General features: G+C 39.3%; 1 protein-coding gene across 1 annotated transcript; it reads right to left on the reverse strand.

Moving 5' to 3' along the window:
• Positions 1-5,752: 5,752 nt before the first annotated feature.
• Positions 5,753-17,216, reverse strand: dusp7 (dual specificity phosphatase 7). Its single transcript, XM_061043187.1, has 3 exons — positions 16,295-17,216; positions 13,821-14,249; positions 5,753-10,451 (listed from the first exon to the last, which is right to left on the reverse strand). Exons 1-3 carry the CDS (start codon positions 16,701-16,703, stop codon positions 10,135-10,137), a joined length of 1,155 nt encoding a protein of 384 aa, XP_060899170.1. The 5' UTR covers positions 16,704-17,216; the 3' UTR covers positions 5,753-10,134.
• Positions 17,217-24,441: the final 7,225 nt, after the last annotated feature.

The following is a 24,441-nucleotide window of genomic DNA, read 5'->3' on the forward strand; positions in this document are numbered from 1 at the left end:
GCAAAACTTGTCCCTATGTACCTCTACAATCTGGCCAGTTTGTCTGGCTAACAGTAGTGTGGTTATCACCTGTTCCTGTTACTCTTTAATTTGTGAGTGGATGTGCAGTGCACTTTATCGGCCCTAACCTGCTAGATTCATGCTCATGAATGAAAGATTATAACCTGGTTACCATGACGGATACAAAGATCAGATGATAAGAAGGAGAAAATGACAATGTCGATGAATGAGAGAGGATTCTCTTGTAACGAAAGGATGAGGAATGGAAAACGGAAAAGGTGGTGAATGTTTAAGGCAAAAAAGAAAGACAGACAAGGTGAAGTGAAATAACTTGCTGAATCACATGTATACTTGCTTCAACGTGGAAAGAGGTTTTCCAAAACTTATGTTACTGAAGAAACATTCAACACATTGTATACTTTTATCACTAATATCAAGAAGAAATGTCAAATACACAACAAAAATTATGACAACAACAAAAAAAAACACAAATATTTGAGGTAAAACAGGGACAGAACTGTAGCCTGTTTTTAAAATATAACACAAAACATCCAATTAGGAAATCTATTAAACTGTAAAACAAAATCAAATATGTTATGTTTGAGCATATCAGGAATGTTGGAAAATATGTGATTGTCATCATTAAATAATGCAACAACATTAAATTACTACTTGAATTGGTGCAGTAAATCTCTGAACTGGTCAAAATCTAATTCTAGGTAAGGCCTCCTAGGCAATCAAGAAGCAAAGAAAGAATGGACAGGAGACGCCAACAAGGACAGGAGATAAGTGAAACACTCACACGTGGTACATATAGCTGTCCATGCACTTTGCTAGTCAGACCCGTCATCAGGAACGCCCCCTGAAGTCAGAACTCCAACTCGGAGGTACTCCAGTAACCAGAGCTCAAAACCCAACACGGCTAATCCATGCATCAACAGCAAAGTATAAGCTGTATATTCTAGTGTCAGCAACTTTGTCTTGTTTTTTTGTGTAATTAAACCAATCACACTGATAGTATCATGCAATTTCTATCTGTGGACATTCTTTTATATTGCTTTCGAGCGCAAACCTAGCATAGCCTACCTAGCATAAATTAACAAAATAAAGGTACTCCTGGAAAGTGTACAGACTTTAACCCAGAGGATGTCTGTTTAAAGATATTCTTGACGAAAAAAATGATGTTACCAGTTTGCAGTAAAGACAAGAAAAGACAGAACTTGTTTGATCCCACAATTAGAAAATAAAAAATACTAGTAATCTACAAAGTGAAGTGACGCCATCGTGCCCAGTTTCCAGTTTGTGATTGCACTTATTAATATTTATTAATCCCTCTGAGAGCTGTGACAGTTCATCCTTCGTCTATGCAAAGTTTAAGGTATAATTTTTGTTGCTTTGAAAAGTAATGTGATTGTACATTGACACTAACAGCTGGATTTCTCTCTCTTTGTACTTCATTTTGGCTGCAGTGCTTGTCAATGAATATTCAGAATGGAGTATTTAACAAAACCGTGTGATAAAGAGTGGAAATGTCCATGAAGCTGATGTCATCGTCTGTTTTCCCTCTGGTTTTAAGGTTTAAGTTTCACAGGTATGTAGTCTTACTGTGATGAAACATGAACTCACTACTCTCACCCCCCCTCTGCCTCCACTTCCTCCCAGTTCCCCTCTCATTATGTTCTTGAAGTGGTGCGATGCTTGAGAGAGTGCAGCACTGGTTCTTTATATAACTGTAACAGAGAGAGTACAGTGCACCACAGTACAGTACCACTCGCAGTGGGAGGACAGGGCTCGCCTAAGTACTGCAGCAGCGGGAGCTATTGTTGCAGCTATTTACTGTAATTATTTGAGCCCATTAAAGGAGCTGAAAAGAGTGAGGCTATTATTAAAGCAACTAGAATTGAGCTTGTCTGTTTGTCAATGTCAAGAATGTGTCAGATAGTATTTTTCTGAAAGAATCTCACTTCTGTCAATCAGACGAGAATCTCATAGAAAGAAGACAGAGGCCCCGAACAAAATAAGTGTGTGCAGCACTCAGGGGTGTATAATCACAGCATCCTAAATCAAGAAGATTTAACTTTGTTATTCTAAAAACAGACATAGAAATGACAGTACTGTTGAATTGAAAAGTGAACAGGCAGATTTCTTTTACAGATCTACTTATTACTCCAGCAAAAGATTTGTTATCCTGACCATATTGACACTTGTATTCTCTGTGCTGCGATCAAACATCCTCCCTGTGATCACACTGGGATCATTTCAAAATGACTTAACAGAAGGCGTTTGGTTGGTGACGTTTCACTTCCAGCAATGTTGGTTGTATAACCTTGTTTTACAGCTCTTCACATGGTTCGACAGTTTGAAAAAAGCTATTGAGAATTGGGTAACAATTGAGTGACACAGACATGAAATCTAGTTATAGCTGCCAAGACATTTGATAAATAAATTACATTTGTTTGGAAAATAAACCTTTGGCCCAGTTTCTTTCTCTGAAGTAGCCTGAACCCACTGTTACTGCAGGATGTATATTTCTGGATGTGTACATATTAGACAACAACAAGGCCATTATATCCTGTTGACAGGAAATGGAAGATTGAAGTAGACTGAGGCCTTAACCTGTCGTTATTTGTTCATCTTGAAGATCTGACCTGTGCTGAACATGACAAGTACCAGTTGGATGGAGTTGGGTGCCTTGCTCAAGGACACCTCAACAGTACCCCGGAAGTGACCTTGCACCCCTCAAGCACTGGACCAATATCCATACTCTGGTCTGTATAGGGACTTGAATCAGTGAAATGAGTGACAAAAGACCTGAAACTTTATGAACTGGTCTCATTGGATGTGTTAAAGTAGATTCTAAATGACTTACAAACAGGCACAGATGGGTTTCCTGGTATACTGTAGCCTATATATGATTGTTGATACAGTTTTTATTACAGTCATGTATGTTGTATTATGTTCCCATGGCTGCTCATTATTTCTTGGAAACGTTTTAATCTGTACTGCTGCTATTCACCTTCCTGGATACTGGGAAACATTTGTTTTAGTGAATCCTTTGTTTAATTACCTGAAATTAGAGGCAGAAAAATGTCCTGTTACATGAGCAGCCTTAAAGATGATGGGCATGTGGAAAAGTATCATTAGGCTGCCAGGAAACCAGCGAGCAATCAGTCGTTAGTTACAGTCATCCTGCCCCCCCCCACCCCCCCTCCACCCCCACCCATCTCTTCAAACAGGAGGGTCTTCATTTCCGTTATTCCACCTGAGCTGCCACTGTTAATATCCTGTCTTAATCACCATGAAGCGAGCGGCTCACTTGATGGTGTGGTGGTGCAGGAAGTCATACTATATCGAAGTGGAGCCGGTGGAGGGAAGAGAAGCGAGAGCAGCACTGGAGGAGACGAGGAGAGAGCGATGAGGGGAAGATATTTATAGCCGGCTCAGCTCGGCTCACAGCGCTGTCTCTAAGATGCTCTTTTTTATTTCCACCAACCCCTCAGCTGATTCTCGCACTCTGCCTCGCTGTCAGTTTTTGTGTACATGTGCCATTATAGCCTCTAATTGAGAGGGCTTGACAATGCAGTTAAGGTTATATGGGGGCACAGTTAATGGACATGCAGGTATTGGACAATGAAGTTGAAAGAGAAAGAGAGTTGTAGTTCCTCTTTCTCTGCAGCACAGCTAGAGTTACTGCCAATATACATAATAAAGAAACTGTATTCTGGTACAAATGATGATGTGCTCCTCATGTTTTGCTCTCTTACAAATAAGCTTTATAATAAGATATTATAAAGCAGAATCAGTTAGTTAGTTTATAGCATATAGCCTACATTGTAAACAAGGGAAACAACTAGCCTAGCTTTGTTGTAAAAAATGAAAACCTTCAATCACCTACTGAACTTCTTTCTTAAATTATTTCCAAAGTACCAAAATATAAACGTCAGTCAGCAATATAATTTTTAGACTTTTTAGCCATAAGCAGTTGTACAGCAACCATCAAAAACTTCAAGAAATATTTGGGAATATAACAACCAATATTTGTTACCATAGCCTAATGTTAACAAGCTAGCTTACTGTTCCTGCTCAAAAAGCCACATCTGAAGATAGATAGGCTTCTACTAGACCATGAAGATTACACATTAATGACTATAATAACCTCTATGTCTTGTGTGTATGTTTAAAAAAAAAGAAAAATATATATATATATAATTATCAGTCTGTTTTTTACGTGTTGACTTATTGGCTAATATTGGCAAGTAGCAGTTGTTGAGTGACCAGTGAAGAATCCTTGAAATAGCTGCGCAGATACGTTTTACATTTTGTTTTTATCTAAAAATAAGAGATATACTAAAAAGTGAGCACAGAGCCAGGGTACTTTGATTCCATTTTTGGTCTTTGTGCTAAGCTAAGCTAATGCTGCTAGCTTAAGCTAATATTAGCTGTAGAGACAGTGGTATCAATTATTTTTTTTTACATATTTGCCGAAATGTCAAAATATTAATTTAATGATATTACTGTTGTGAAATACAAATAAATGCCAAAATTCACTAGACTATCAACAGCTAAGGACTGTGATCAGGACTGTTGTTTGTGTTGTCTAGCTTTATTTTTTTCCATAACCAGGCACACGCATAGTGGTGTATTAGAAGATAAGATAAAGGGTTCAGTTTAGGAAACCTGCAGGAAACCTTAGAAACTAAAGCAGAGGACAAGATGAGCCGTGTGAGAGCGTGTGAAGAAGTTTATCATGTGAAAGTCTTCAGCCTTGCAAACCACTAATGAAACAGTTGCCAAAGTCTTATAGTTATAAAGACTTTCTCTATAACTTAAAGACTTCTTTGAGGCCTGGACCAAAGTCTCACTCTTGAGAAGTATATTCATATTTTTAAACTCATTTATTATGCATTAGTTATGTGTAAGTGGTAGTTATTTGCAGATATAGGCGTTCAAACTTAGAGGCCCTCGTGAGTAGATTCTGGTGTCCAGATGAATGATCATGGTCAAATAGATGAACAGTTACAGTAAATAAGATGTCTTTATAAGAGTTATGTTTTTGGACAAATTCTGTTTATAATAAACTATATACTACATGTTATGCATCCTTTTGCATTTCTATAGTAAATAAAAATGTATTTTTGTGATGTTGCATTTCAAGACACGTATTACTTATTAAAGTGTTACTGAATTTATTTAGTATATTGCATTTATGTTTTCATGTTTATTGTATTATTTTTACCTATTACTATTATTGTTGTCAGAGTGTAGATATATTTTTCACATACTCACAAACAATATATTTACAATTATAAAGAATGCTTATATATGAAACGATTTTTGTGTGGTGTCTTGACTGTGATTGACTGTGTGTCTTGACAGTTGTGATCAAATTATGTGATGGTATAATTTCCTGCAAAGGATTAATAAAGTACCCATCTATCTATGCATGTATATGAGTGAAGTATAGTCTGTAAAAAAGTCATTTTCATCCGGCCGGTGGATAAATTATTTCTGCTTTTAACAATGTCCTCGTAGCTGCATACAACTTATCATTATGGGTGATAAATAATATGTTGCATTACAGTATAACCTACTAAAAATATAAATCAAAAATGGATCCAACAAATACTCTAGCGCTGAAGATGCTAATATATTGATCAATGTTATAATGACAGGTTCTTTACATTTATTTTGACTGCGACTCTAAGTGAGTTTTATTTCATTTTCGGTGGGAAATGAAAGAAGGAAACACATGTTAAAGAAAAAAAATATTTCAGTATTTATTTGCAGTATAAACATGTCATGTGTTGTTTCCATATACTGTACATTACACCGGGTCAAACGTTTTTTCCTTCAGCAGACAGAAAGGTGAAACCGCCCCCGTTAACATGCCCCTTGTTTTATACACAGACAGATTGCATCTGTTTTTAAAAAGTGTTTACAGCACAATACAAAACAGCTAGTCAACGTGTGTTTGAAGCTGTAACACGATGCAAGATGCATTGTCAAAAAAATCCCTGAAAAATTCCTCACTGAGGTAAACATTTTAGAAATCATTCACGTTTTCTTTCACTTTGTATTAATCGCTGCCACTCTCCCTCTCTCTCTCTCTCTCTCACTCATTCACGTCTTTCCCTCCCAAGCACATTCTTACCGAGATGTAGCTACAAGTTTTAAGGACACAGAAACAGCCGTTCCCATGATCTGGCAAATTTACAAACAGAGAAAAAGACTTGATTTCTCTTTCATTGTTACAAAGACACAAAAAGCACAAGAAAGCATCGTGAAAATCAACCGTTTTTCATTTGAAATAGAAAAGCTCCGTACTGAAATATATTTCAATCCTAGGGTGCAGGTGGTCAAGTCCTTAACAATTTCCTTCCTGTAATTGGGATTTGACTACAGACAAGGGGAGACCATTCAAGCATGGTTGGTATTATCGTCTCTGATGCTATGATAGGAGAGGAACTTTTGCATATAAATTCATTACATATATATTCTTAGATATATATTCATATTGAAAGGCCACAGGAATAGCATAGAGCACATCATATTAAAACAAGACGCAAAAAGACCTTGTAATGATTAAAGCCTGGGGGTGTTATCATCTATTGTGGATCATAACGGGGATGCTAAACCACAGCTATTGGCTGTGTGTGTGTGTGTGTGTGTGTGTGTGTGTGTATAAAGTATGTCATAGCCCCTTCCAGGTTGCTAATGGGCAAACAATTTGGACACCCCAGGTGAAATGTTACTTCAGTCCACAAGCCATACTGAGCTGTAAGTTGTATACTAATGTAGAATAGATATAGTACAAAAGAAGAAGATTTAAAAACTTTGAGGTCTTGGATCTACAAAATACTGCAAAAAAAGGTGTTTTGATATATTGCAGAGTAACAAAGAGGACCTCGTGTGACCCGTTATGGTACAAAGACAGCTCGATGTCCGTTGTTACCATATTATGATTCAAATAACAGATAAACAAATGTTTCTTGTCTTACACAAGGTTTTCTTTTTTTAAAGTGAGATACAAAGTATTGAACAGTCAGCATTAGAAACAAGTTAGAAAGAGTATATAAGGCCAGCTTAAATCAACCCTGTTCAGCTTCTGCTGTCCCCTATGAAACCCAGCTCTTTGTCTCTGTGTAGACCCTGTTCACATCAAGGCTTTGACAGCAGATTTCTGAGGTTTGCTTTAAATTATGGGCCTCATGCAAAAAAAAAAATCATATAAAAACATTTGTCCTGAAGTGTTCTACTTTTCTATTGATGTTCAACGAAAGGTTCCAACAAAGGGCCTGAGAGACCCTTACATATAGTTTGAACATCACTTATATGTTCTTAAAGCAGTAATTGTTCCAGTGGTCTGGAAGCTAACCGAGAGGAGAATAGAAACCTAAAAATACTTACTGAGTTACATGAGTAAGGATTTTTATTTGGTCTGAGAAAATACTCAAATCAATACATCAAGTATAAAACTATTTGGCAAACAATTTAAGTTTACAACTTAACAGGTAATCAGATTTGTTCTGCACAAGTAAAAAAGTATCATGCTCATAGCTACATTAGCATCATTTTTCTGGTCCCTCTTAAGCACCTGTGGCCTTATTGTGTTCTCTATAATTACTGCGTTGCTCTACAGCTAGAAGAAGCTTTTACAGCATATGTCAAATCAATCACTGTAATATTTTAAAATTAAACATGCCCACAAATTGAGAAGACCAGGTAGCCTTATAAAGCATTTCTCAAGTGCTAATTATGCAAATGATCATGGAGGAACATCAGGTCGGACTTAAACATGCTTATGAAGGAACTCCTCTTAAAATGGGAAACCTTGATTGAAAAAAAAAAATCCTGTCTGCATCATTCTTGATAAGATGTGAACAGGGTCTCAGACAACTCTTTGCCACATGCTGTGTACCGCTGTGATCAGCAGCAACAGCAGTTAAAAAAACAGTCCCCATCATTCGTCTTCCGCCTCTTAAAGCAACATCAAACCCGTGGTTACGTCTACTGTTAGAGAGCATACGGCACGACAGCATGCTCAGGTATACAAAATAATATAGATCTGTTTACTATAAGCTCTATGATATATATATTTATGTGTATCCATTTGTGTTTTAATATATCTTTTATACTATATACCCAAGGCTTAAGGGTGAATCAACTCAAACAAATTTTCCTTTGACAAAACGAGCGATCTCTTGATAGAAAAATCTTTCTCTTTGCATTCCAATGCAGGTGGACGTGTAGCTATGTTAAGTAGCTAAGTGCAGTCTGTAGCTGAGGCCAGTCCCAGTTCACAACAACACAATCCCAACAAGGAGGCCACATTACAATCATAGTCCTGTTTTTTTGGTAAACTTGTACCCGTTAATCCTAAATGAACAGGAAATATGGAAAGGAAATATAAGTATGAGGCACTGCCTAATGCCCAGAAAGTCGCTCAGAAATGTCTGCGCTGCCTTGGCGTCCCCAATCAACACCGCTAACCCTTCATTCAAAGTCTCTGCCTAGACTGGGAAAGTGAAAACCTAAAGAAGACCATTTGAAAAAAAGAAAAAGAAAACATGGGTGTTTTTTTTTAAAGATGTTCTGATACTTTTGCCTTCCTGATACCGATTCTGGTACCTATCTGAATATTGGCTCATACCAAGTAACCCTCTGATACTTTTGTAATAAGAAATGCAAATAAAATAAATGGAAAGACATTTAATTGCTAACATTTTGCTAGCTTTACCTAGCATTTAACTCTTTGCTAGAACCACACGGTTGTTGCTTGTTTTTGGCATACTTTTCAGATACCTGATAGTGCATTTTAGGCAGTATTGGTATTGGAACAACTTTTAAATTTAGATTTTAATTTCTAACTGGAAAAAAAAACATCTGGTGGAAACAACTGGTGCCTCTTATTAGGCAACTGGACTAATGAAGTCTTTTGAGAAAGGAAGTAGAAACTGGGGCCTGAAGATGTTGGCAAACATTTCCAGATCTTCGTATTATCTTCCCTCCTACGGGACCCCGATTCCCTGGCCCCATGTGCCCTGGTACCCTCTAAACCCCCCCAGACCTCGTTCCTTTGCCGGGGTCCCAGCTCCTGCTCCCTCCCTGCTCCTCTGTGCAGCTGTCGGGACTCATCGCAGCCTGGGACTGGCCTCTCTCCTCTGAATGTCTCTTTATCTGCCTGCGTCAAGTGCCAAGAAGTCAATGGCTACACCACTGTGCAAACTGCATTAGGTCATTACAAACCTACAGAAAAAAAAGAAAAAAAAGAAAGAAAAGAAAATCGACATAAAAAATAAAAGAAGACAACTACGAATATCACTGAAAACGTTCCTTTTTGTTTGTGTCAGCACACCTCTTCCCCTTTAGTTTTACATTCCTTTAAGCCATTATTGGATTGGATAGATAAGATTTCTATGCGTATATATTTATATAAGGTATAGATTTGTGCGTAAATGTACACAAAAATATACAAAAATGCATAAAGACATACTGATTTTGTTAAGGACTGCTGCTGCTATGTACGTTTACATACATACAGTACAAACATACATACTATGTGTGTGTGTGTGTGTGTGTGTGTGTGTGTGTGTTAATTCCTTGGTTTTTAAACTCTACATTCAGTAGAGCGAGATTTCCGACAAGTAAATCCCAGATTCTCCACTTGGCACCAGTCAGCTCAGCTCGAGAGCCGAGACAGAAAGACAGAGAGGATGTTGTCGTCTCAGAAAATCGAGCACTGGAGGTTTTTCCACGTTTCTATCTTTGTATGAAGCTGCTGCAGTCTTTCAGTCACTTAAATCTCCTTAGTTCTTTGTTACAAAACAAGAAGATCAGGGCTCCTTCTCCCTCGATTTCAATCACTTTCAAGGAGAACGCTATTGTAAACTGTCTATCAGATCCCCTTCTGGGTTTAAAAAAAAAAAGAAGACTCCTGTTCTTTTTTTACGTGGCACCTGTGGCCTCCTCTGTCCCTCCAACGCTGCTCTGTGACCAGGCTCTCAGACGACAAGACACTGGGAGGCTCAAACATTCATTAAAACCCTGGTGTTTCCCTCCAGTGTAGCCGCTTGATACCGTGGCAAATACACCACTTCTCCTCCAAAAAAAACGGGACCATCCACTGTCTTATTTTCATGTGGACTCCAGCGTGTCTAGTTGAAACACATTGTGATTGGTCGGCGTGGTGAAGAAGAGCTGGTCGTGCGTCGGGGAGGTCGAGTGGTTGTCACAGGGGCTGTTGAGGCCCAGCGTCCGCTCAAAGTCTAGCAGCTGGCCCATGAAGTTGAAGTTTGGGGAAATGTTCGACTTTTTCCGCTTCACAAAGTCGTACGCGTCGTTCAGCGACAGGTTGAGCTTCTGCATCAGGTAGGCCACCGTGACGGTCACCGAGCGGCTGATCCCGGCCAGACAGTGCACCAGGATACCGCACTTTTTGGAGCGTGCTTCATCTGAGTAAATAAAAGAGGGAAGAGATGTGGGTAAGACTGCAGTTAAAACCGTTCTTTCAGGTGTACGACCTGAAATTATTCAATTAAAAACCAGAAAGAAAGATTTTTTTCAAAAAAGAGCTGTACTTATTGGCAATTCAATCAGGACTGATGATATAGTGGTAAAATAAAACCAACACTTTCAACCAGATTATTTGAACATTGTTGAAACAACATCAACTGTTATTAGTTATGTATTTGACCACCTCTCACTGACGCCTCTCACATTCTCCCACACTACTAATAGTGAAACAGAAGGTTTTAAAAAACAACTAACAAAGTTGTTTTACATTTTGTTATTATCCTCCCCTGCCCCCAAGGGATTAAAGGAAATATTCAAGTTGTTGAACAAGGCAAAAAACTTGAGTTAAGTCATTCATCTCAACAAAAAAAGAAGCTCCACAATCTTTGCGTAAATAAAAGAACATGTTTAAGACCGTCAGGAACATTGCTCTTGCCCAAGATTTTTTTCCCCTTTTCCACTTCTGGAGCTGTAGTCCTTACTGTCACTCTCTTGAGTCTGTATTCAATACACACTGTGACACACTGATATAAAGTACCAGAGTGGAATCCATGTTTTTTTTATTTTCCCAGCACCTTCTACAGTCGGTACAATCTGGCTTTGATTTAACAGAATCCCAGGCATCATCTTTTAAACATCTGAAACATGGTGTGGAGCATGCTCAACTCTGATTGGACCCCGAAGCAATTCTACAATTCTACAATTCACTTAGCAGACGCTTTTATCCAAAGCGACGTACATCAGAGAGTAAGTACAACACAAGCAAGGATCTAGAAAAAAGGGAACAATGTCAGTAAGAGCAAACGATCAGCTTTGAGTCCGACTGGACACACAGGTGCAGACAGGCATTGCAGAGAGGCAAAGCACAACATGGACAGCAGTTTTTGAGAGCTCTAATCAGTATAGAAACCATCTTATAAGTCATCGTTATCAAACAAAAACCATCGTCACTACCATCATCATCATCAATAATATCGAGACCATCATCATTAAGTTAGTAGGTATTCATGAAAGAGCTGGGTCTTTAGCTTTTTCTTAAAGGTGAAAGCAATACATAGACTTTACTTAGGAAGGGCTAACACTTCTGTCTGACATCAAAGTATGATTTCATTTGATTAGGTCTGGTGTGATGTTAATATAACAGTTAATGCATGGAGTATGGTATATTCTTATAGTGACCTGTCAATGAACGGGGATCCTTATTAACATTGAACTGAATTTTTAGAACTTCAAAATGAGTCAATTCAATGTACAATGAGCCATAACATTTTTTCTTTTCAGATGAAAAGATCTGAACATTTTATTTTTTGTTAATTAATGCTAAAGTCTGAACAGTTTTACTTTCAAACAGTGCATTTTTTTTATTTATTTACCGGGTCCTGGAAGTTGCAATTTTTAAAAATGTGAAGCCACTTCCATATATTTTTTTTATTTTTCTAACTTTAAATTTTATTTTGGAATAAGCAAAGGAATGACTTAAGATACTCCAAACATTATTGTAATTGTATAATTTTGACTAAATTAGACTCATTCATTTGTGCAACAGAAAACCAACAGAAAAGCAGAGATGCCATCATGTTTAAATGAAAGTCAGCTGCCTGTCTTCACAGTGAGTTACGGCATAGGATAGCACTTACATGCTCGTGCTTTAGACATATAACATATCTTTTACATTTATATTCTTTTTCTGAATGACCTTCCTCAATGACAGCAGAAAGTCTGGTTTCATTCTGCTTTCGAGCTCTCAGTCTGTAGAGTAAGTTGAATAAGAAAACATCTTACATTATTCACAGGCTACGTCCTCCACCTTCTATCAGTGTGGACGCCTCGCACATCACTACGAGCCATTAGAGCAAGAGTTAAGTGCTTCTTTTCTTCCTTCTGTCTTTCTCTCATCCACTCCTTTCTCTCTCTCTCTCTCTCTGCCTCCTCTTGCTCTCTTGTTGTAGGATTGGGGTCAGACGGCTCATGAGCTCAGGCTGCAGAGCTGATGCCAAATTACATTAAAATGTAATGTGTGCTCACTTCCCACAATAAAATGATCCAAAATAATCCTCACAGGGAACCCCAAACCCAATGAAGCAAAACTCAGAAGTCAAAGAAGTAACCAGCAGTCAATCTGATCCAAACTGATGCTCAGATTTTGGATGTGGACCTCGGATTTTTGTGCCTTAAATATATTCATGTGAAACAAGAATCGTCCATTTCTACAGCTGTTAAAAAGCCAGTCAAAAATCTAATTCCTCCTACTTTACAAACTTTAGAAAACACATTAATTGAATAATCTCAGATATTTGAGGAATCCACATTTAAAAGAGAACTGTGTACAGTAACATCTGGGTCTCCTTGACCCATAATTAGCCTGCTGTTAGCTAAAAGAGCTGATGTAATCCCTGCATATTACAGCCAGTCAGGCAGCATCATTTAACATCAGCATGACCCAAATCTGCCACGACCTCTGGCTCTGGCATATGTCACACTTCCTCCCACCTAAGCAGAAACATTATAGGCTCAAAAGAAGAAGAAAAAAGACGATGTGGTGGGGGTGGGCAATCTAAGGGCAACAGAGACTCCTCATGTCCTCACTGACACACACAGGGAACTTACTCACTCTGAGAATTCAGGGAGAAGGAATGACGGGAATGATGGGAAATACTGAAACTTGGACAAGATGAGGAGTAACATTCTTGTGACCCCATTCTCAAAGAATGTGTTCCCTTGTTTTACTCAAAAGGTTGCTATTTATTTAGTGATTTCATATTCACAGTTACCAGGAGTGAAACCGAGATTTCTAAATAACGACATTTTATGTCGCAAACAAACTTCTTAAAGATGCATATTTGATGTTTTCCTCCTTTCTATTTTAATCAGTTCATTATTTTTGTGTTTTGGTCTGTATGTAGGATCAAATAAGCAAATGCAAAAGTGTTAGACTTGAACTCGTGTGATATAGTGATGATAATCTTTTAATTATTGTTGGACTTTTGCAATCCCATAATCTTTAGTTGGAGCCGTAAAGAAATCTCTGATTTATTATAATGGTTTCAAATATATGCAACTCATAATAAGTGGTAACATGCCCCCATCTTTGTTTTTAACATAACCAAAGTAGAAATGAACATTTCATGATATCATTTGTTGCTGGACAAAAAAACAAGTTATCACTAACTTTATAATGATCCTGGAATCATTTTTTAAGCTATAATTTCAAATGTTTGCTTTTTCCAGCTTCTCAAAGTGTGCAGTTTTTCTATTCTTTTTTAAGACAGTAATATGTTTGTATTAAAAATGTCCTCCCTTCTACTCACCAATGAATGAAATGGCCTCTGGGAAAAACTGTGACAGGTTCTGGCTCCAGTGATCGGAGATGGGGATCTGTTTGTACTTGAAATCTCCTTCGTGTTCGAACATGTTGGGCAGGTTGGGCGTCACGTTCAGGATGTACTTGATGTTGTACTTGCTGAGCACGTCAAGGTTTGTGGAGTCTTTGGCACAGCCTAGGTAAAGGTACGGCAGGATCTGGACCGGGAATGCTGGCTGGTTGTTGGGGAGCGGGCTGCCCTCCGACTCGGTGGCGCTGCCTGGCTCTCTGTCTGATTCCCCGTCGGAGCAGTCAGAGCTGATGCGGAGTCCTCCCAGACCGAGGACGGAGGACGGCGGGGAGCTGCTGGGACACGAGCAGTCCAAATTGGTCTCGCAGTGCTCGGGGTACTCAGACTGGAACTTGTTGAAGCCACCTTCAGGAAAAGACCAGATAAAGTGTCAATATTGAGAGAAAGACTGAAAAATAAAATCAATACATTGTGAAAAAAGTGTGCCCAGTAAAACCATAGACTGTAAGGCAACATGTGTCACTCAACATTTAAGACTGAAGCTTAAGTCCATAGAGTTTATAAATTGTAGAGAGCGCAGATAAACATTACGTTATATTCTTTTTTTTAATGAAAATTGTAGAACTGTTTTTCCATCCATTAATTATCTGCTTATCCTGTTCAGGGTTTGCGGGGGGCTGGAGCCGATACCAGCTGCCACTGGGCGAGAGGCGAGCTACACCAGTAAATCAGACACAAGCAACCAGGCACACTCACATGCACAACTACGGGCAATTTAGAGTGTCCAATTACGCTAATGAGCATGTCTTTGGACCGTGGAAGGAAGCCAGAGTACCCAGAGGGGAAGCCACGCGAGCACGAGGAGAACATGCAAAAACTCCACGCAGAGAGGCCCTGCCCGATGGTGGGATTCAAACCAGACACCTTCTTGTTGTGAAGGGACAGCACTAACCGCTGCACCACCGCGCAAGCCCTGCACTGCTTTTTACATATTGGAAATTTAAAATGAAGCTTTCAGAAAAAGCAGACAAAAATTGAAGAATTTTAACCAACATTTTTGAAAGAGTCAAAGATGATTTGGGAATATTGTGCGAAAAGATAACGCCATGGAACACGAGTTATTCCCAGAGCGATTAATACTATTATTAATATAAATTATTAATATTATGCTATACACTGCCTGACCAAGAAAACATGTAGTCTAGACTCCAAATAACAAACAATTAAACAAAAGAATAATGCATAATAAGTGTAAAACTTGTATTTTACTGAATAACTTTAAAGGTTAATTCCAAAAGCAAGATTGAAGGAAGATTTTTGTTTCTATTTTTTTTTTTCTCACACTGTCTTTTTATGAACCACTGCGTCAGGCACTGATGTGACAGGTGACGGGAGAATAACGTGATATTTACGTCATTATGAATAAGCTAACAGGCTGGACAGATGTGCTCCATTGAGAAAAGCTGAGCCCTGGGGAGAACGAAGCAGCAGAGCAGCACACCAAACTCTCAGCTCAGTGGACTTTTTGTGAATGGCAGCTCGGATAGACCCCTCCGCTGAAACATGTCTATTTACTTCTAGAAATAAAACACAGCTTAATATCATAATTGCTGCCATTTGTCTGTTTTTTTTTTTTTTTTTTTTTTTAAAGGGAGAGATTTAAGGTTTTGTGGCCATGCCTGAGGATTAATTCAGGAGGAGTGCGTCGCCGTTTCCTCGTTTCCCTGTTCATTCATGAAAAAAAAAAAAAAAATCGCTTGTCTTTTCATGAAGGAGCAAAACATGGCGGGGCTGTTTTCTGCAGCATTTAACTGAAACACTTTTTTTTAAAACAGCTCTGTATATATTATTTATATATTCCAAAAGAGGCTCTCATTTTAATAGCAAAGCCAATGGCGATAAATCACGACGGCAAGGTGAAGGAAGTGCACCTGTCAAAGTTCACTATGAACTCACAGTGACAGTAAAGCTCGTGTCGTGTGTTACATTATATAATAACTGTTAGAATAACATTATTACGTGTTATTAACAAAACTCACGCTGCCTTATTGTGAGACATACAGAACAGAGAACTGGCGGACTTCTGTCTTGTATCGAGCTGGATTTGTAAGTATTGAATGTCTGTGAGGTGTTTAAATAATCGGTAATACAAATTAACTAGTAACAGCCTAATACTTAATAATGGTTTATAATGTGAAGATGACATTTCTGAAATATGCTATAAAGGATTAAGTTCCAGATAGACAAACAGAAAGGAGGAGGCAAAAATGCAACAAAGATGTTCTTAATGAAATGATTCAGGTTAGATCATTCTTCGTTTTAGCTTTAATAGTTCACTATTAAGGACACTTAAATGACAGCAGGCTCCATCACTCGCAGGTAAACAATCTGTGTCTGTGAGTTTTTTAAGAAAGAAAAGGACTTTCAAATCAAACAAACTGTGATCTTACCATCCAAAAAGAAAGCCTTGCAGCCGTCGTCCCGCAGCTTCTGCAGCAGCAAGCCCAGCACGGAGCTCCCCAGCCCGGACTCCTGTCGCTCCGGACTCGCCTCGTCGTACAGGACAACCACGTCCGTCTTGCAGCGCTTCACAAATTTCTCCTTGTCCTCGTTGTTGGGGATGATGGAGCGGATCGGGAGGTTGCCCTTCTTCAGCCTCCGCAGCATGAGGCCCGGGATGGCCAGGTTGATGGCGGACTCGATGTGCGAGGACTCGTACAGCTCATGGGGTCTGCAGTCCAGCAGCAGCAGAGAGCCGGCCCCGGACTCCAGCTCCTCCTGCAGCCACTCCACGCTCTTACTCGACATCATCATCGTAGTCACGATCACAGAGCCCCTCTGCAGATGGTTAATTTTCATCAGGGAAACCTTAATCCGCCTGTCCCCCGGTTTGGCATGAAAATAACACAACAGAATAGAGGGAAAGAAGAAGCCAAATCACGGCGCTAAACTTCCCTTCCCGCGGCCACCTCCACCACCACCGCCGCCGCCACTGCCGCTTCTGGTCCTCCGTTTGCGCACACACACGCACCCAACACACACTTCCACACACGCACCCACATCCAACACGCACGAAGCGATGCCCCTGTAGTTTTAGCAGGAAACTTAAACATGCAGAGGTTTCTTTTCCTCCTTGCTTCAGTCCTTTAGTAGCGGAGGATTCATTCCTGTCCATCGACGTCCATCTGGCGAGTCCGCGCCAACTCTGACGGTGTCCGCAGACCAACCGAAAAGGCCCAAAAGGTAACTTGTTAGTGTCTTGGTTTGTGGGTTTCGGAAGAGTTGCTGCAGCTAATGCCCATGATTAGTGTTTCTGTTTGACACGCTGGCCCGTGGAGCGCCTCTGGTTTGTCATTTCCACTGGATGTGTTAAAGAGGCAGTGCGGGCTGGTCAGCGCGGGGAGGGAGGAGCGCACGGATTTAAAGGCGCAGAGACAGAGACAGATAGGCTGCAGCCCAGACTGTGTTTCACGACATCCATTTCCATTCATTGAAAACACTTCGGTGGTGAATATGCAAATACGAGTCAAGTCTCATTTTCGATCGCCTGTTGTTGAGATCAATGTGTGCAGTACGAACTGGTGTGACAAGGCTCCTGACACTCTTGGATGATTTAAGCTCTGGATATTTCTAAAATATGTTGTGTGTGGGGAAACTTATGAATAAGAGAAACGTCAATTCATGACTTCATTGTGTTATAACTTGCTTAACAATAAATAATATCACCTATCAAATGCTTGACAAAATGTATTAGTAGTCATGTGAAAAAAAAAATGGTTCCACTAAAAAGAACTTGTGCTGAGATTGTTTTAAAGAAGCGTGTGTTCAGGTTAAGCTATCAATTAAAGGTAGGTTAGGCACAAGCACAATCCTGCAGTTCATTGAGTTTTAAGCTGGTTATGAAACGGACTAATATTTCCATCAGTAAACAAATATAGCCAACAGGACTAACTAAGGAAAGAGTTCATCAGTGGTTCAGGTGGTCGTATCTAACCATCCTGTTCATTTATTATTGTTAATACTCTCAGTGTTTTAATGACTATCTGAGGGAGGAACTGAACTTATTGGTGTCATGCAGTGTCTTTAGTATATCTCTGACACACACTCGCTCATTCACTCTTTCACAGTCCATTCAAACCTCCTCACCAATTTATTTCTGGACATGTTCCTCACTGAGAATTGGCTTTTGGCCACTACAGCGAGTGACCCATTTTCAGAGTGTCACAGTGTTACTCCTGTCAAAGCCTCTTTTTCTACTGTTAGTTCAGGGTTGTCTCTCTGGGACAGAACAGCTGCTGCGTCACATTGTCTGATCTAAGAAGCTTCATTGAGATTTATTTAGCAGATTTTACATGTTTGTTACTGTGTTTCAGCAGTCAGGCCTGGTTGAAGATAAATGATCAAATATTCAGAGAAAAAAGGAATGTGATTTACAATTTTTCCTTAGAACAACCTGTTTGCGAGACATGAAAGTGTTTATTCTGATTCTCAAACATTAAAAAGTTTGAGATAAACACAAGAAACTTGTGCCATAATGAAAGGACAAGTGCTCAATGAAGACACCCCTCATCCCAATTATGCCCCTAAGCCCTATTGATAAGTTACACAACCTATACCTTATGGCCCTTATTTACCACCACAACCAAAAAAGCAATGCCATCTTCAACAGACCCAGGCCTTATCCTAGAGTCTTGACAATGCCTACCCTACCTACCTACCCGCATGGCCCCTTCTGGCCCCCACAACTCAACTCTGCAGACTGATGGGCAGCAAGAGCCAGGACATCTCTGCGGTTGTCAAGTGGGAGCCTCCATTCGCCAGTGCTTCGTCCGATGAACCCCAAAGGAATATAGGACACACAAAAAGCAATAATTAACTGGTTACACTGTAACACACAGATGAAACATGTTCATCATGCTGGATTCAGATCTCTGAAGACATTGTTGTTGATTTTTGCACATTTGTGTGATGGATCTGATAAAACAATTAATTTCTCTCCCATTGATTTCTTTTCTGAATTTTGACAATTCTCATTCTACAGTATTTCCCCCCATATATTAAGCACTTGCACATGCTGATCTGTTCAATCTCCTGATTTTTTATTTGAAAAAGCTCAATGGTGCTTTAAACCCGCACAACTGCACAGAGCATCAGTGGGTCATCACTACTTCTCACCATGAATGACCTAATAAGGCATCAGCAGGTTGTGACAGAGGCTGAGAGGGGGAAAAGAGGAGCGTTTGATTTCCTCACAGCTGCACAGAGGAGGAGTGGGGGATGCACCAGCTGCAGACAATGACTCTTTATCCCCCCAGTGAATTACACACAGACACACACTCACTAACAAAACGCAGACACATACATACATGCATACGCAAGTACACAAACATAGACACACTCGCAAACTTCAGGCCTCTTGCATCCACTCCCTTCATGGACAACAACAGGCCCTCTTAGAGAGTGTGTAGCCGCTCTGTGTGTGTTTGTCTCACTCTAGAAGTAAACAAAACATCAGGCTTACTATCAACAGCATGTATTAGCAGCAGCATTATGCTCACTCGGTGTTTATTTTGCAATAAAGCAATGACAAATTGTTGGAATGTGGTGCTAAAAAATGTGGACAGCATCAGTCTTTTGAAGCTGTCTTTTATCAGCATCTGAAATGAATGTAAACTCTTATTTTCGACAGCGCAAATTTACACACTGCAAAGAGAAATCTAAACCAAATCACATCTATTTATAGACTATATGGGTAAACTGACTCAAGTGATTTTATTTGACTCTACATTGGGATGATTTCTAGGCTCTAGAAGTTGCACACATAGTAATCCTCTATAGATTAAGATTGATCAAATGTTATTGCTCGCAGTAAAGGAACCAACCGCCCTTAACCACAGGACATCCTTTTAAATCCAATGAACAATACTTTTTTTAGCTCCTATGTTTGTTTTTGTTTTTGGCAGTACCCTTAAGTAGCCACAGGAAAAAAGGTGTCCTGTTAAACTTGTCATAATTGAGTCTGGAATGGATGAGTTACTTTTGTAGGGCAACCTGTTGTAACACCGCCTTAGTCCCCCTACCAAAAAATGAATTTTGTTTGCTGATAAACGCAGCAGTGAGAAGACATCAGAGTATTCTAGCATGAAAAAAGATGACCTAAACAGCAGGCTACTTTCAGCTGACATCACACAGGGTCTTATGTTGAATTTCTTAGATTTGAAAATTACAATTTTTGTAGTATTAATGCCACATAATTATAATAATAAAAAACCTGTGTAAAATCTCCTTTACCTGCTCACTATGGACTACATAATTTAGGTCTTTGATAAAGGGAATAGTACATGTAGGTGTTTCTGATGCAGTTCAAGTGGATGTGAGATAGCCTTAAATAAACAACACCATGCAGGTATATTTAAAGGAGAAAAAAAGTTTTATCTTTTTTTAAGAATGTTTGTTTAATGTTTGTTTGTGGGCGGCAGTAGCTCAGTCTGTAGGGACTTGGGTTGGGAATCGGAAGGTCGCCGGTTCAAGTCCCGGCACGGACCAAGTCCGGAAATTGGTCTGGTAGCTGGAGAGGTGCCAGGCCACTTCCTGAGCACTGCCGAGGTGCCCTTGAGCAAGGCACCTAACCCCCCCCCCCCACAAGCTCAGGAGCGCCCGCCGTAGGGCAGCCCCCTCACTCTGAGACCTCTCCATTAGTGCATGTCCACAGGATCCTGTTTGTGCATGTGTGTGTATTTCAGTTCATGTTTGTGTAGCATGTTTACTAGACAGAGTGTAAAAACGAATTTCCCCTCGCGGGATCAATAAAGTATAAATTCTTCTTCTTCTTCTTCTTCTTGCTGCATAGGATTATGATGCAATTGTGATGTTAATTGCTGGATCACTGAATCAGGTGGAGCTTAAAGCTTGGACACAGTTGCAAAGGGTTAAACCAACACAATGACTTTATGTCTTTTGAGAAAAACACAAAAACATGCTAGATATCTGCATTATAAGATATTATACCAAATATTACACTATAAATATCCATGATAAGAAAAGAGCTCTTTCGACAGACAGGGGAAATGAGATTAATATGATCCCTCTGGAACTTTCTTACCCATGAATAGCATTAGACTGATCATTTCTGAAGCAGAAGATCTGCCCATATCCCTGGAAAATCACCCTGGGTTGCATCCAGTATTCAGAAAAATATTCCATTCATTGTCATTGGAACAGCTCCAAACCATTTTTTTCACACATTAAAATGTCCTTCATTCAAGAAACTGAAGAGGTTTCAACATGTTTCTACAAAACTGAACAACCTGATCATATAGACGACATTTGTACTGTAAAATGGTCTTGATGGTAATAGGTAATATTTTATTACCTATGCCCTGCAAACATAAAAACACACTTTTTTAAAAATCATTCTGCACATACATCAGATGATGATTTTGATTCTCCAACTTTCTATTATTGTAAACTAGAAGATAGCAACTTGAAACTCAGTGTTGTGTCCTGTTCTGTCTCTTTAAGGTAGACTGCTGTTTAAACCCGCTCACCTCACTGATGGAGTGAGGTAGCCTCCACTCTCCCACGCTAACGCTGGCATTTCCTCTGCTGTTTCCTTTGCCCCCAAACACACAGGTCGCCAACACGTTAAAATCAGGCCTGGAAAATGTATCACTCATTCTGTCTGTGTCTGTTCAGTTTCTCTGTGTTTTGTTCATTAGGCACAGATAAAGGTTAAATTAACATTTACTGGTTAATGATTCATGTCTGTAAATAATAGCATAATTACAAAAATAGTAAATTATATAGCTGTATTAGTACTTCTATGGATAGAAAATATACCATATTCCCACATTGGCCATGCTGCCATGATGTCAGGCTCAAATGTTGTTATTGTGTCTAAGTGTTATGTTCCAAGTTTAAGTCACTTATACATCGCAGAACTAACCTGAAATATAACAATAAAACAAGCCAACAAAATCTGAGTTTCCCATCCTGAGTGTGACGTTATGGCAACATGGCCATCTTGGAAATATAGTCTCTTATGAATACAACACAGGTTCCATTTGTGACATTCGTTCAAGTTTCTGTATGTTTAAAATGGATTACACAACAAGGTCAACAACGTGTTTCTGCTTTTGACTATTTCTGTATGGGTGTTATTCTCTGTGAGGCACAAAAACAATATTAAGTTGAAAGGTGCTATTATATTTATGCTTTCATACTGTACAGCAAATGTTGTTGAGGTGCTTTTTCAGCAACAACTTCATTTATAGAGAGTAAATGGTAAAATGGACTTGAGCTTGTTTAGCGCTTTTCAAGTCATGACAAGTGCTTTGACACCGCATGTCACACCTACCCATTCACACCAATTCACACACTGATTGCAGAGGCTGCGATGGAAAGTGACCATCAGAAGTAACTAAGTCATACACACATTCATGGGGTTGAGTGTCTCGCACAGGGACACATCGGACATGTGGCTGCTGGAGATAGGGATCGAACCCACGACCTTCCGGTTAAGAGACAACTGACTCTTCTAACTGAGCCACAACAACAAAGTTGAAAATAAATAAAAAAAATACATTTCAGGTAAAAACTAATTTACCCAAAATCCAAAAAAAAGTCTTCAGTGTGTTTAAGCAAATCTATTAAAAAAAATAATAATAAATGGACTTTCCAAAACCCCAATATTGAGCTTTTTTTCCATGTCTGTAAAAATAATTGAAATTTTTCACCCTCACTTTTCTCTCATCTAAGGGAGTAGTTTACCTTCATTAACAATAAATGTCATCTTTAATTTAGGTATGCAGAATCATCCAATCTGAAAGTAATTTTGGGGGATAAAGTGTTTCCATTCAGGATTTATATGAAGGCAAAGAGACTTTCTCTGCCAAGTTGACCCTGAGTTGAATAGTCCAGGTTGCCCCCATATGAAGACCCACTTTTTTAAACATGAATTTATTATGAACAAATCACTGCAGCGGACTGCCTTCAAAATGTTACAAAGCTATAAGAGTTCAATACACAATTGACATCAGCATGAACCTATAGCTTGTTTTCAAAGATGGGGAATGTGTGGGGGCTTTTGTCCTTCTAACAACAAGCAGAGACAAGCTGAGGTGTTAGAGTGATGCTCCACATCAGATGAAAGCAATAGAAAAAAAAAAAAGAACATCTGCCTTAAACATGTTGGATGAGGCAGTCTGGTGAAATGGTGGAGTGCTCGGTTTTCACAGGGGGTAAAAAAGAGGCCGTTGTTAACGTGAGTGAGCAGTTATGAATTTTTCAGGAATCCTAGAGATGGTCCAAGCATGTCTGTGTGTGTGTGTGTGTGTTTAAGTGTATATCTGATACAGTGTGAGTCTACTGAAGAGCGGTGAACACGTGCTGACGCTGTGGAGTCTGAGCCATGGAGAATTCTCTCAGTTGAATTCATTATTATAGACCAAACTAGAAAGACTGAGAGAAATGGAGAGGCTGACATAACACAGAGAAAAAGAGAGAGATTAAATAAACTGTGCAGAGAGATGTGAGGGAGTTTGTTTCTCATGAATTTATGTCTCAGTGATCATGATGGGAACAAGGTTGAACAAATGGTTATCTGAATTGAATCTCATCGGTGTTGCAGTTATCATGATAGAGTAACAATTCTATTAAAGTCAAATGATTGTGAGTATTATTGCTTACCAATCCTTAACCTCTAACTTCTACAAATACAAACATAAACAAACTGCTAATTGGCTTATCTTATGAACATTTTCCTGGAGAAAAAAATAATGTTAATGTTCTGTCTCTTGTACATTCACTAGCAAACAAGTGTCTTTGTCAGAAAGTGTGACTTCCTCAAACGTACAGTAAATCTCAGATGACCTCGTTTGTATCTCGTCAAAAGACTGGATCAATATTTTATTTTAGTTCCAATGACAGAGAGTGGAATCCATTATCCATCCATTATCTATACCGCTTTTCCCGGTCGGGGGCCGTGGGGGGCTGGAGCCGATTCCAGCTGTCATTGGGCGAGAGATTTGTTAAGTGCAATTAGGAAATGTTAGCAGTCTGATGCAAGCAAGCTAATGTTGGCATGCTAGCGCAAGTATGCCGCTGCTGCACTAGGAATTATGTATAATCCCAGTAACAACCTTTTGGTGTTGAAAAAAGGAAGCCAAAGTGCAAAAACCTGCAGTTCCTCGAGTGTCCACATGTTTCTGGCTCCCAAAAACTAAGTAATACCCATTAGAGCCCACATTAAGAAATAAAACCAGCAAAAACATTTGTTTTTTAAATTTATTTTTACTGGGTAAAAGCTGTTCAGGGATGAAATCTCTTGTTTTCATATCTCATCGGTTTTGATAATATAATGGTTACAGCTAATGCATGATTAGGTATAATTAGGGGCATTTTTAATTTGACTGACAGAACCACATAGACAGGTTAAAGACACTTTGTACATACTGTATATGTGGTCATGGACATGCTCTTGTGAGTTCTATGTAGCCCACTCAGGACTGAGGCTTGTCACCTGATGATTAAGTTCATTGTTGTTACTTGTCATACTTTCAAAGTCAATGTGTGTACCAGCAGACCGTAACAAAAGAGT

Source organism: Labrus mixtus, chromosome 7 (genome assembly GCF_963584025.1).
Source record: "Labrus mixtus chromosome 7, fLabMix1.1, whole genome shotgun sequence".
Classification (NCBI taxonomy): domain Eukaryota; kingdom Metazoa; phylum Chordata; class Actinopteri; order Labriformes; family Labridae; genus Labrus; species Labrus mixtus.

Coding starts and splice junctions, on each gene's coding strand:
- dusp7 (XM_061043187.1), bottom strand. CDS start 16,703: ATGAAAATTAACCATCTGCAGAGGGGCTCTGTGATCGTGACTACGATG. Junction 14,250..16,294: donor CAAGGCTTTCTTTTTGGATG/GTAAGATCACAG, acceptor CTTTTCCTGAAG/GTGGCTTCAACAAGTTCCAG. Junction 10,452..13,820: donor AGAGGCCATTTCATTCATTG/GTGAGTAGAAGG, acceptor TTATTTACTCAG/ATGAAGCACGCTCCAAAAAG.